Genomic DNA, 14358 nt, shown 5'->3' on the forward strand with positions numbered 1-14358 from the left:
ATCCTGCTTTCGCACAGGAGGTCTGTGGGACTGCACTGGTAAACTTCCCAGGGGCAGCCTCCTAATTGGTCACCACCGGACCCACCATCTAATTAAGGACAGCGGGTGGGCTCTTCATGCTGCTGACCCAATCAGAGGCAGGCAGCTCCAAAGCCTCTGTAGAACTATGCGGAGAGCAAGTTTCTGCTGAGTCAGCCTGTCCACCTCAGGCCGACAGCAGGTAAGTTTAAATAGAGTTAAAAAATCATGGACCCAGAGTCAGAGGGAAGGGAAATCAACCAGGTTTGTCTGCTTCTAACTTCGGTATGTGAAGGCCAGGTGAGGACAAGGTCAGAAATGGCAGTGGAATTGGTTATCCCACTGTCACTATCCATCCGGGAAGCTTGGCCATTGAGGTTCAGGTGGACACCCCACTCCTCATGGCCCTGAACCACAGCTGGAAGAGAAAAGGAAAGGAGGCAAAAAATTATGGAAGATTAAAGTCTCAACTGAGTTTCGGATATGGTGGAAATGTAAGCATTCTGTTAGAAGAGGGCAGCATCTATTTGGGTTTCACACCTTGTCTGTGAATCATCCCTCCATGTAGGATCCTTCCAATGACACAGCGTCCCTTGTCATTCAGCTTTAAGGTAATTCCCTGTGGACACAAAAAGTGGAATTAAACATCTTTCCAAATGACCTGTGTGAATCTGCAGAGTGGCAGCAAGATTGAGAGAGCAACTAATATTCCTGCACCTATTAAGGACTATGTGCCAGAGTGTGAAGGGACTGAAACTGAACTGAACAAAGCAGGCAAGTTTGTGTTAGATGTTGGGAGGGGGGGGGGGGGGGGCGGGGGTTAAATTCTCAAAGATCTCCAACCCAACCATTTCCAGCTTTACTGTAGTTTGGAGGTGAGTGAGCAGCCAATCCACTCACTGGGTGGCACAGTGGTTAGCACTGCTGCCTCACAGCACCAGGGACCTGAGTTCAATTCCCAGCTTGGGTCACTGTCTGTGTTAAGTTTGTATGTTCTCCCTGTGTCTGCGTGGGTTTCCTCCGGTAGCTCCAGTTTCCTCCCACAGTCCGAAAGGTGTGCTGGTTAGGTGCATTGGCCATACCAAATTCTCCCTCAGTGTACCTGAACAGGCGCCGGAGCGTGGCAACGAGGGGATTTTCACAGTAACTTCATTGCAATGTTAATGTAAGCCTACTTGTGACACTAAGAAATAAACTTAACTTTAAACTTAAGGAGCCAGGTTGCAACTTTTAATATGACAGTGAGGCTGCAAGTCTCATTGTTATTCAGGTTTCCAACTTTAAGTTTGGTTGGGTGGGTTTCCCGAGTGTGAGGTAACCCAGCTGTTTAACTGAGGTGAGAACTTTCTGAATTCAGGAGATGAGTTCATTTACACCCACATGAGGTGTGTGCCTGAGAAGCAATTGCAATCAGCCTCCTATCTCAGCCAGTAGGAGAGAGAATTATATGGGGTTAACAATGCGGACATCTGATTATGATTCCTGTGGGTAGGTAAGTGATTGAGTACAGGATCAGGCTTCCAACAATGATTAATAGTCTGTCTATTGTTGTCAAGGCTTTCAAATGAAACTAGGCCACCTGGGAAAGTCAGTGCATTAATAACAACAATAATTACATTTATAGCAGCTCTTCAACAAATCAAAAGATCCCAATGGAATTCACAATGGGTGGTCGTAACAGCAGAGATTAGGGAAGGAGACTGAAAACAACACCAAGGAAATACATTGTAGAAACAACAGAGAGAATGGTGTGAGATGAAAGCACTTAAAATTGACATCCAGAACATGGGAAATGACTGAAGATTCTGCCAATTGATGGTAAAGCAGAGAGAGGAAGAGACTGCACAATAAACCTGTGCTGGAAAAGCAGCTAGTGTGGTGAGGATGCAGAACCAAAGAAGGTTGCAAAGGTACGGAGGTGGGAGCCAGTGGAGGCATTTGAAGATAAGGACAAGGATTTAGAAATTGATGTACTGATTGACACAGGAAATTGGCAAGGAGAAGATAGTGAAATTGAATACAGATGTATTGGTCTGAATGATTTGAAGTTTACAGAATGAATTTGTATTTATGTAGAATCTTTGACAATCACAGGACATCCCAAAGTTCTTCACAACCAACAAAGTACTTTTCAACTGTAGTCACTGTTGTAATTCAGGAAGTGATTCAAGAGTTTAGCCAGGAAACCAGTGAAAAGGTTAAATCTGGAGGTGATAAAGGCATGGACATCATTTTTAGCAGTAATGGGGATAAGGAGTCGGGAAGAATGTTTCAATGATGTATTTAAATAGTGGCAGCAATAGACCGAGCATGAGGTGGCAAGCACGGCTCCTGGTTAGACAAGGCTTGAGATGCATTGCCAAGTGCTGCAGGAAGAGAATGGGATCAAGTGTTAAGACAAGAATATCTGGTGGAGCTTTGATCTTGCTGAGCTCAGTGCTGAGCTGCAAAATGATTGGCTCAACCATGACAGTGTCAGATAAGAGATCTGATAATCAGCGACGATTCGCAGGTGGAGATTGTTCCCCTTTAGGAGAGGAGCTCTGCATTAGAGTTAGACTATTTGAAGTTTATCTTGAAAAAGCAGCACAAATTATTTTCTTTCCCAGAAAGATGACATACCATAGGTTCACTTGTACTTTTCTGGAATGTAACCATTTGGACCTTCTTGACATTTTGTGCCTCGTGTTCTTTACTGTTACCATTCATGTAAGGAGAGGAATTGGCACTGCCATTGCTGTAGACTTCTTGGGCAGCACTGTTGTATGTCAACATGTAACCCTAAGAAGATAATATTAACATGTTAGACATACACAATGCTGAAAATAAATTCTCACGCAGGAAAGGGTACATTTTTTCCAGCAAAATTTTCAGTGTAAAAGCTAAGGCTAATTCTTACCAAAAAATGACAGTGTGTTGTTTCTGGCGAGAAAACTGTTGTGTTTCTCTCCAGATTTTGTTATGGGTTTGAACCTGGTGACGTCACTGGCAAAGGGTAGGGAAGATCCAAAATCACGTTCTAGTAGTAATCTGCTCTGTGAGACCTTGTCAGAAGCCTTCTGAAAGTCTAAATAAACCACATCCACTGTTTCTCCCTGGTCAACTCTTCTAGTTACATCCTCAAAGAATTCTAGTAGATTTGTCAAGGATGATGTGCTTTTTGGAAATCCATGCTGACTTTGTCTGATTATACCACTGCTTTCCAAATGCTAGGCTATGAAATCCTTGATAATGGACTCGAGCAACTTCCCTACTGCTGACATTAGGCTCACTGGTTCCCGGTTTTCTCTCTACCTCCCTTTCTGAATAGTGGGCTTATATTAGCTAGCCTCCAATCTGTAGGAACTATTCCAGAGTCCAAAGAATTTTGGATAATGACCTAATGGATCTATTATTTCAAGATCCACTTCCTTAAGTACTCTGGCATGAAGGAGATTTTTCCACCTTCAACCCCATTAATATCCCCAAAACCATTTCTCTACTAATACTGATTTCCTTCAGCTCCTGACTAAAATTTGCATTCCTCAGAACTTCCAGTACATTATTCATGTCTTCCTTTGTGAAGACAGAAGCAAGGTATGTATTTAGTTCCTCAGCTATTTCTTTGCTCCCCATTATGAATTCCCTTGTGGGGAGCTACATTCATTTTTGTCAATCTTTTTCTCTTTACACACCTATAGAAACTTTTTCTTACAATACGCTTGAAATAGGAACTCCATTTTCCATTTCAATAAAATTGGGGAATTTATTTTTCTAATTTCTTTCAATCATTCCCTCCATAATTTCCACAATGTACCGGCTTTCTTCCCCCAGTGTATTTTGGGGCAGAATTTCTTTTGTCTAGAAGATTGGAGCTGGAAGATATTCCTGTGAGGGTTCAAACTGTTACCTGAATACATTGTTCCTTCCACTTATCTATGAAAAACAAGGATGTTTACGTATTTGAATGGAACTATCAGTAGCTTTGTGCAATGAAGTGAGAAGTTTACTAACCGGTCAAAGGCAACCATATCTTATCAGATTGTACTGTGCACAAGACCTCATTTTGTAAATGTAACATCTCTGAACATTGCACTGGGTAGCATCTCTGCCTATTATCTTTATTCATCAGGTCTGTTGCCACGAAACATGGCTGGTTGCGGAAGCCTTTTCATTCTCAAATATTATTATATATATCTTAAAATTTTGAATGCAAATTCTTCATTGCAAAATTCGAAATTTGCCTTACACTAGCCACCCACTTTTAGGCAGTACTACATTTGCAATCATGCACAGCTCATCATAGGAAATTCTCCATTTGGTTGTAAGCCTGGGACAGTCTTTCAGGTGTCATCAGCAAAGAGCCAAACCTGCTTTCAATTTTCAGATGAGATGAGTTTCAACCTGCAATGGACATTTGCCGTAGTCCTGAGGAGTCAATCTTAGTTCTGGAAATCCTTCTGGAAAAACAGCTGGGTAAAGCTGAAGGGACCCTTCCCCTTTTCGAGTAGCCACCTCTGTGAGGCGAGCTGGGTTTCAGCTGGAGTACTAGCCATGGTCTAATGCAATTTTGTGGGTGGGGGCTATTTGGCAGGATGACAATTGCAGAGAAGATCCAATTCAAGATACATCCAAGCCTTTGGATTGAAGTAGATGAATGCGTTCACAAGACATTTATCTGTCCAATATTTTAACACAGTTATTAACTTGTTTATTTTAATAGGTACGCGCTGTGCTAAAATTGCAGACTTGTGAATGTAAATAACATGTTAAGCATCTGTCTGCTAATATCACAGCAATATTTTTAAGATTCATATGAAAACAATTCTCAGATTGTATTTCTGTATAAAATATTGAATGCACTCTTAATCTGCCAGCTATACTCGGTTTGGATTTGCCAAAATAATATTTCAGAGCCAAAGAGGCTTCAGCTCAGGTATATTACAAATCAGACGTCACTCCAGCTCCAGGAAGCAGTCTCACTCTGTTTGGATTAGACAAGTACAAAATGGACTTTTTGGAAATGTTACTCTAGGTGAAAATCCACCTTGTTTACCATTGCATTCTCTTTTCTAAAGGACTTTTCAAGTTGGTTATTCAAAACCACCAGAGGTGCTAGGACACAGTTACAGTTCCTTATATTATCCAGTGCCTAAGTCCCATCATCTGAAAGTGCAGTCACTAAAATCAGAGGCTCATGCAGTTCCATGCAGATCATCATTAACATGTTAATACAACAGAGTGGCTTGTTAGTCTGACCATCACTAACTGAAGCCCCAGCCCTCATGTGATAATCTAATGTGGCCAGTTCAACAAGATAAAAGCAAAATACTGCGGATGCTGGAATTTGAAACGAAAACAGAAAATGCTCGAAAATCTCAACAGGTCTGACAGCATCTGTGGGGAGAGAATAGAGCCAACGTTTCGAGTCGAGATAACCCTTACTCTTAGCACTTTTCTCGGCCTTCTGAATCCTCATTTACATCCCCCTCCCCCCCACTCCCCCTCCCCCCACCCCCCGCCCCAAAATTATAAATCTCTGCTGATTCTCTTTGTTCTTGTCTCTGACGAAGGGCCTTCTTTGTTGAACCGCTGAAGTCCATCTCTCCTAGAATCATAGAATCCCTATAGTGCAGAAGGAGGCCATTCGGCTCATCAAGTCTGCACCAACAACAATCCCACCCAGACCCTATCCCCATAATCCCACGCATTTACCCTGCCAGTCCCCCTGACACTAATGGACAATTTAGCATGGCCAATCAACCTAACCCGCACATCTAACCTTCATCTTCTTTTGACGCTTAACAGAAATATTTTTTGGATGGTAACTGCTTCTTCAGAGCCACATTTCATGCATCATTTTAGAACCTCAGTCAGCAGTTTTCTCCAACTTGGGAAACATGACAATTGGTCTGAACTAATCTGATCTGTAATAGCACACGAGTACCAGCCAGCAGGCATTATTGAATAACTGATTATCCTCGCCCTCCTGCCACCAGCCTGAGGCACTGAATAGCTGGACTGTGGCAGTTCATCTCCTGCATAGCTGAGATAAAACCATTTTGAATTGAATTTGGGGCCTCTCTGGATTTTGGCCACAGTTCCACACGTGGCGCTGCATAAACCCAATAAATCGGTGGGTATTTGAAGAGGAGTTGGGAAAATTGCCTGCCTCAGGTGTCAGTGCAAATGTTTAGGCAAAACATTCCCATTAAAAGTAAGTATGTTTTACAGTCTTGTGTTTATGTTGAGGAAGGGGTTACATTCCTTGGCCATCAGCAGTAGTCACCCTCAAACAAGGTCTGATTAACAAGCCACCACTGCAAAGAGTGATTTAAATTTATTTTCTGAATTGATGTTGAAATATCAATGAGATTGCAAGTTTATCACCATCAAATTTCATCAGAGTGTAAGGATATTTCTGATTTGGAGTTGATAGCGGGGCATTTGCTGCCTGTGGTTTACATGACAGTTTAACAGCCTGTGTCGGCAGGGCAGTGAAGGGGCCCTCGCATTGTCCAGACTGAGAGTTTGAACTAGCTTCTGCACTAAATGCTCATTACCAGGAAAATTTCTCCAGCCTACTTTAAATATACATTTCAAAGAGGTGGTTCAGCTGCTGGGGTAACTGTGTACCTCATTCCCAAAGAGGTTTGACAGTCAGAGTCGGCACTTTTACGTGAATCTACCAGGGGTGATTTTGATTTGTTCAGTGTCAGGTGTAACCAGGATGAATGGTGGATCTGTCCCTCGCCATCCCTTGATGAAGATACTGACTTACGCTGGGATAGAATTCAAACTCAGGCTGCCCTCCGATAACTTACACAAATGGTCTTTGCATGCAAGCCTGGACTGTAACTGCCAGCAGGTAATTTTTCAATGTGTGGTCTCACAGTTGATTCCAGTCTTACCCTTCCCTAATTGATATATATAGATGCATGCACACCTTTCAGCAACAGTCACTGGACAACGACCAGGAACAGGAACTATGGGGGTCATTTCAAGCTCTGGGGCGGCACAGTGGCACAGTGATTAGCACTGCTGCCTCACAGCGCCAGGGATCTGGGTTCAATTCCCGGCTTGGGTCACAGTCTGTGTGGAGTTTGCACATTCTGCGTGTGGTTCCTCCGATGCTCCGGTTTCCTCCCACAGTCCAAAGATGTACAGGTTAAGTGGATTGGCCATGCTAAATTGTCCCTTAGTATCAGGGGGACAAGCTAGGGTAAATGCATGTGTTTATGGGGATAGGGCCCGGGTGGGATTGTGGTCGATGCATACCCGATGGGCCGAATGGCCTCCTTCTGCACTGTAGAATTCTATGATTCTAACCAGCTCCCCCTCTCCCCCCGCCGCATCAATGGGACATTGATGGGATCAGATCAGTCACCCAGTTTGCACCCAACATACTTTACTTTTCATTGAAATGAAATTGGGTGCTCTGATCTACTCTTGTCAGTTTCATGTCAGGCCAGTTAGGTTAAAATCGACCCCACGTGGGTGGATTTCCTCCTCACTTAAGGGCACCAAAGTGAATGATAGCACCCTAACTGCTGAGTTCAATTAACTCCGTTCAATACCAAGACCATTTGCTGGTGAACTCCCAAAGGGTTATTTTTTTTTACATTAGATCCTTCACTTGAATTCAATCCCTTTCCTTGTAAATAGACAAACTGTGCCCTGATGGGAGTCTGATTGGTGCTTCTGAGCTGTAAACTAAAGCTGTGAGGAATGGAGTATGAATAATTCAGATTGCCCGGCACTCTCAGGTAAACCACAGGTGATTTATAAAAAGGCTTCAGTGAAACATAAAAACCTCTTTATTGTGCACTCCATTACTGAGAATGTGGCTGATGTTTGAAGCCATTGTTATGTTGATCTTCTCAAATAACTGAAAAACAACCAAAAATATGTCATTTATTCAAGAAACATTATCTTGCTGCATTAGCACACATGCTCCTTGCATCCCACATTGACTTGCCCTACATCTTTAACACACTAAAATTAGATATTAGCTTCAATACCCAGGCAGCAAAACACTGACCAATGCCCAGGGACACTATGTCTGCAAAAACATTTGCATCAGTTTGAACCTGAGCCTATTGTCGGTGGCAGCACAAAAGTGGAATAAAACCGACAAAAGATTAAAGTACTTGCACTGAAAAATGAGAGGGTTGAAGTTTCTTAGACCTGTCACTAAATAAATAATGCATCACATGGAGTTCTGGTGCAGTACAGTTTTGACTCACAGACCCAACATTCATGATGTTATTGCTTTCGGTTTATTTATTGTACAAATGCTGTTTTAAATCAGTGGCTTGTGTGGTGCCTCTTCTATATACTAGTGTATAGTTTCTTCACAGATGACAACACTTAGATGCGGCTTTACAATCACTGAAAAATCCTGGAAAATCTCAGCAGTTCTGACAGCATCTGTGGAAAGAGAGTGAAGCCAACATTTCAAGTCTGGATGACAATGAGTGATGACAGGGTTGGCTTCAACTGTGAGGCTCATCATTGTTAAATCTGCAGTGTTCACATACATAGAAAATAGAAGCAGGCCGTTTCACCCTTTAAGCCTTCATTATGATCATGGCTGATCATCAAATTCAATATCCTGATCCTGCCTTCCCCCATATCCCTTGATCCCTTTAGCCCCAAAAGCTATATCCAACTGCTTCATGAAATCACTGTTTAGAGTTTCACATAAAGAATACCACTTGTCCTGTTAGAGTGAGGCTTCCAATTCCTGTAGGTCTATATCGTACCATTTTATTTAAATAAGAAATGCTATCATCACACACACTATATTGGATAATTTTCTCAATATGTGTTATCAGTAGGCAACCTCATCCACTAATAGTGCAGAGTAAAACATTGTGTGCATGATTTTACAATCTCCATCATCATCAAGTGACATCCCTCTATTACATGTGCAAATTGATAAAATTCCACATTGTGTGTCATTTTCTAGACATCTTGGGCAGGATCCTCCAGCCGTTCGCGCCAGTGGGATTCTCTGGTCCCGCCACATTTGGCTGAGCACCAAATTTTCCGTCCTCGCTTGCAGCGACGGCAAGGTGTGAATGACCGGAGAATTCCAGCCCTTAACTGTGGAAGGACACTGACATACTGGGGAAGGACAAAGCGACAAAGTTAATTGTGGTTTTTTTTGGACACAAATTCCTCTGGGGGGCAGGGGACATGGGGGAACACCTCTAGACAAATGGCCATAATTTTAAAGTTAGAACTCAACCATTTAAGAGCGCAATATGGAAAAACCTTTTCATAAAGGGTAGTGAAAATCTGAAGCGCTTTATCAAGTAATATGAGCGATATGTAGAAAAGACAGGTAAATGAGGTTGAGATACAGCATGGCAGAATTATCTCTTCCCATGTTTCAGCAGGCAATGTGTTAAACAGAGAGGGTGGTGAAGAGAGTCAGGCAAACAGTCAGGGCAGTCATGCTGAGAATTGCTGACAGAACAAATAACTCAGCTAATGCAGAAAGCAGCCTTTAAATATTGTGCCCTATGCATGGACAGGTTGTGTGTGTTTGCTGCAGTGTAGTTCTGTATCAGAATCTACAAATTGTTAAAAAACTAACGACAATGACATTGAATACTCATAGGCAAAGCAACGGGGAATGTCTCCCCTTCCAAACTTCCTTCAGTCAAACTGAAATCAGTTTAAAATTTGCAAGTGTACCACATGAACTGGGGAGAAATAAGCCAGAGCTTGTGTTATGATACTGACTGCAGCTGGTCACCACTCATTCGCCATAAGCATGACTGTTACACAATCATCTGGACTGGAAATCTCAGATGACGCATGGTCTAAAGGTTTACTGCAGCATTAAAGAGCAACCAAACTAGTCAGCACTTTGCCAACAGGGAGGAAGGAAAAGCTATGCTGATGCAGGCAGAGCCTAGAGGGGACTTGCAGTATTTAACTTCAATAATAAACAGTACAGGCTATTTACCAAAGTATTAATCTTAAGTGTACAATTTCAAACAATCTCCAATTGCTCCCAAATTGCAACAACTTTTTCAACAGTTAGATGGATAAAGACACTCTGAATGCAAGGAGATTGTTGATAATACTGCATGTCGTTCAGAGAAAGGTCAGCCTGGTTTCCCAATCACTGCTATCCAATAACTCCTGCTGAATCATTGGGTAAAACAAGATTGATCCTGATGGCAATACCTTCCAAAATTAAATATCCTGCCCAATCTCCTGTCAGTTCTCATATTTGGAGACTTGAGGGAGAATCAGAGGGCTGCAAGTGTCTACAGAGCTGTACTGTAGAATGGACATGATGTGGAGATGCCGGCGTTGGACTGGGGTAAACACAGTAAGAAGTTTAACAACACCAGGTTAAAGTCCAACAGGTTTATTTGGTAGCAAAAGCCACACAAGCTTTCGGAGCTCCACGCCCCTTCTTCAGGTGAGTCTCCTGAAGAACTCTCCTTGAACTCTCCTGAAGAAGTCTCCTCGACTCACCTGAAGAAGGGGCTTGGAGCTCCGAAAGCTTGTGTGGCTTTTGCTACCAAATAAACCTGTTGGACTTTAACCTGGTGTTGTGAAACTTCTTACTGTAGAATGGACAGCAGGGACAGAAACAGGTGAAAGGCTATGGTCAGATAGATAACTTCTACTCTCTAGAGTGCATTTGCTTTCACTGTAATGTAGTCTGTGGAAGCATATTACAAATCTTCCATCCTCACTTGATCTAACACAGCGAAGGCATTATTTTCTCCAGTCATTATAACTAGAATCGAATGACATCAGAAATAACAATGGGAAGTTTTGTACACGTAATGATCGGAACATAATTGTCAGCTTTGCTTTCTAAAATCTCTGAAGCCCATGTCTGATTTTCTGTGCTCTGACTACTCAACCCATTCCCTCGCCATATCAGATTATTTATATTTAAAGGTTTTCCTTATCAGGACTGCTCATGCCTGGTTTAGCTAACACTACCCATATAAATGTTGGCCGAATACAGATATTAGTCTATAATGATGACACAATTAAGGCAAAACCCTGGCCACTCATCCATGCCATTGCCAGCTTTCCTGTGCCCTAACCATGTTCCACACATCTAGGTCACATTTCCCATATCCTGCCACTCATTCTGTGCATTTGTCACACGCATGGTGTCCTGACTACTCTATCATGCATGCCATGATGTGGTGATGCCGGCGTTGGACTGGGGTGGGCACAGTAAGAAGTCTCACAACACAGGTTAAAGTCCAACAGGTTTATTTGGTATCACGAGCTTTCGGAGTGCTGTTCCTTCATCAGGTGATGACCTCTCTCATCAGGTGATGGCTGTCTGTGCACTGGCTACAATCAATGTGCATCTGTGTCCTGATATACAACCAGTGCCCTAGTCACAATTCTCATCCCCTGGCATTTCCCCCATGGTATGCGTATACATGAGGTAATATAGGATTGTGTGTAGCTGTGACAAATGGCTTTCCAACACTGACAGTTAGGTGTATGACACAAAGAATGATGATGTGGAGATGAAGCAGAGTGCAAGTATTCAGTATTCAACTACAATACTGCAAGAGTAGAACATTTTAAAAATATCATTAACAAACCTCATTAAAGAAAAGAAGCTGCATTCTACATTTGTTTTAAATTCTGATGGTTCCATCCTTCACCGGTGAACTGGAACCATCCTGCTCTCCCAGGGTATAACTGAACGGGACTTGGGACATTTGGATGGGAACATGCTCTTTCAGTCCTGGTAAAATACCAGCATCGATTCTTGATTAAAAACCATTTTAAATAAAATATTTGGAGTCTTTTATTTTGGTGCGCCTCAAGGTCAGTAACGATATTTGCATTCTACAAGGGGACAGTTCTAAGATGAGACTCCAGCATCAAGCAGGTCCCTGTGCTCTGCCCATATGTAGAGATGCTGGCGTTGGACTGGGGTAAGCACAGTAAGCAGTCTCACAACAGACTTTAACCTGGTGTTGTGAGACTTCTTACTCTGCCCATATAACATACAACATCTCGGAAAAACAGCTCCTGCTGCACTCGTGAAAATTTTATTTTCCATGTTCTACATCCGCAAGACTGTCACTTTAGTGTCAAACTGCAGCAAATATGAGCAGTTTTTGTCACACTGTGCCCTATAGAATCTGACTGAAACTATTTACAGCCATTTGCCTTTGAGTAGCCCAAGAGGAAGAGTTACGCCAAGCAGGACCAGAATTGAATCCAGGCACCACGAGTGAAAGATCACAATACTAATTGACTCTCCATAAAAGTACTCCATTTCACCATCAGTAACAACAGAATAAGTAATTCTTCAGCACTATACACTAAAACAAAAGCAAAATACTGTGGATCCTTGAAATCTGAAATTAAAAACAGCAGATGCTGGAAATACTCAGCAGGTCTGGCAGCATCTGTGGAGAAGGTAACAGAGTTAACATTTTAGATCAAGGATCTTTTTCATGTAATGTTAACTCTAAAGTTTAAAAGTTTATTTATTAGTCACAAGTAGGGGTACATTCACACTGCAACAAAGTTGCTGTGAAAATCCCTTGTCGCCACACTCTGGCGCCTGTTCAGGTACACTGAGGGAGAATTTAGCATGGCCAATCCATCTAAGCTGCACATCTTTGGACTGTGGGAGGAAACCGGAGCAACCGGAGGAAACAGTGACCACGCAGACAGTGACCCAAGCCGGGAATCAAACCCTGGCCCTTGGCGCTGTGAGGCAGCAGCGCTAACCACTGTGCAACCGTGTCGCCCCAGCTCTCTTTCTCTCCCCATAGATCCTGTCAGAGTATTTCCAGTATCTTAATCCTCAGGGCTTCATTTGCTAAGATTAAAGCTCAGAATTATACAGCTTGTATCAATGAAATCAGCAAAGATTGTGAATCTTCCCTGACTCCAGAATCATTTAACACATTACAGAGAAGCTGTATTAGACTTAAAAGGTTTAACTGGACTGGATGCAAGATTTGCTTCAGAGCTATTGACACAAATTCTGTTCAGACCAACACTTTCATCATTGCCCTTCTATGTAATATATGCATTACTAACTGCGCAGCCAAGTTATTTAAGGTTCAATGGATAGAATCATCTCTGATATCTGGGTAACCAAGAAGAACTTTTCAACAAGCTGGACAAAGTTGGACTTTCATGTTCATTTTTGTTTACACAAGATAAAGAAGGATTCTTCCAATCAATTTATCAGTGTGTACTGGAAGAATAGGCTGCATTGACACTAGATTAATGAATGACATTAGTAGTTTAATATTGACTCACTATTCTGGATTTTAGAAATATTATTGGTTCTCTTCTTTCCTCCTTTATTGTAAAAGCAATGAACTTTCTGATTAAAACTGGCAGTTCCGGTTTCAGCTTTGTCATTTATCTACCTCATGTAGGTTCAAATACTGAACACATCTTTGGCTTACACATTTAATAACTTGTGGTATGAATCCACAATAGCAGAAAAGCAATGGGGACAGTCAAGGAACATGTCGTTCACTTCATGTTAGAACAACGTGATCTGAAAACATCAACTATAATGTTATGTATCGTCAAAATGCAGTGTTTGTGAATCTTGTAAATCAGGCATGTACAACTAGAGAGAGTGAGGTGATGGTGAAGTGAATGGAGATCAGTCCAACAGGGGTACCACTTAAACAAACTGCTCTGCCCTGTGCAGATGTTGACCTTGACTGTCATTGAAGGTGCACCCATCCAGACAAGAGACAAGTGGTGAGTATTCCATAACTAATTCAAATCAGGAGGGAGGAGATTGGTCGTCCTCTTTCTGGAGATGGTCATTACTTGGCAATTAGCGGTGCAAATATTGCATGTTCCTTGTCAACCTAATGCCAACAGATTTATAGAAAGGTAGAGCATAGAAGGAGCCCATACAACACACTGAGCTGCCTTGGTTCCTTTGAAGAGCAGTCTAGCTAGTCTGTTGTAATTCAGGTCAGGAACTCCAAAGTGTTTTTTTTTAAGTCCGCTTGAATCATAAGTTTTGCAATTTGAATTTGGCTAGGGTAAACATGAGATGTTTCATTTCAGGTATGATTCAAATGACCCACTAGGGAGTTTTTATAAAACAAAGTTTATTTAAGAATACAGTTAACATGTATAGAAAGAAAATGAGCAATAACTTTTACCAATTACAAACAAGAAAACCCCCCCCATGGTATTGTATAAACTTTAACTGCTAAATACCTTTCCAACCAAACAAATCCCAGAAACAAAACCCTTGCCACAGGTTTAACATAGAAAATAGGAATGCTCACGTGATGCTGCAATTAGTCCTTTAGTTGGATGCTGCCGTTCTCTTGATACAAACACAGACGAACC

At 42.0% G+C, this 14358-nt stretch overlaps 1 protein-coding gene across 2 annotated transcripts in view; it reads right to left on the minus strand.

Moving 5' to 3' along the window:
- Nucleotides 1-14358, minus strand: part of mpp1 (MAGUK p55 scaffold protein 1) — a 64073-nt gene that overhangs the window by 24804 nt on the left and 24911 nt on the right. Inside the window, exons 2-4 of one of the 2 annotated variants that reach the window (XM_078211634.1) lie at nt 7811-7885; nt 2641-2799; nt 559-637 (exon numbers count right to left, since the gene is read on the minus strand). In XM_078211634.1, coding sequence (XP_078067760.1) covers nt 559-637; nt 2641-2799; nt 7811-7885 — 313 coding nt within the window. The remainder of the gene's footprint in view (nt 1-558; nt 638-2640; nt 2800-7810; nt 7886-14358) is intronic. The other variant, XM_078211635.1, reaches the window with a different exon arrangement.

Source organism: Mustelus asterias, chromosome 4 (assembly GCF_964213995.1).
Source record: "Mustelus asterias chromosome 4, sMusAst1.hap1.1, whole genome shotgun sequence".
NCBI lineage: Eukaryota > Metazoa > Chordata > Chondrichthyes > Carcharhiniformes > Triakidae > Mustelus > Mustelus asterias.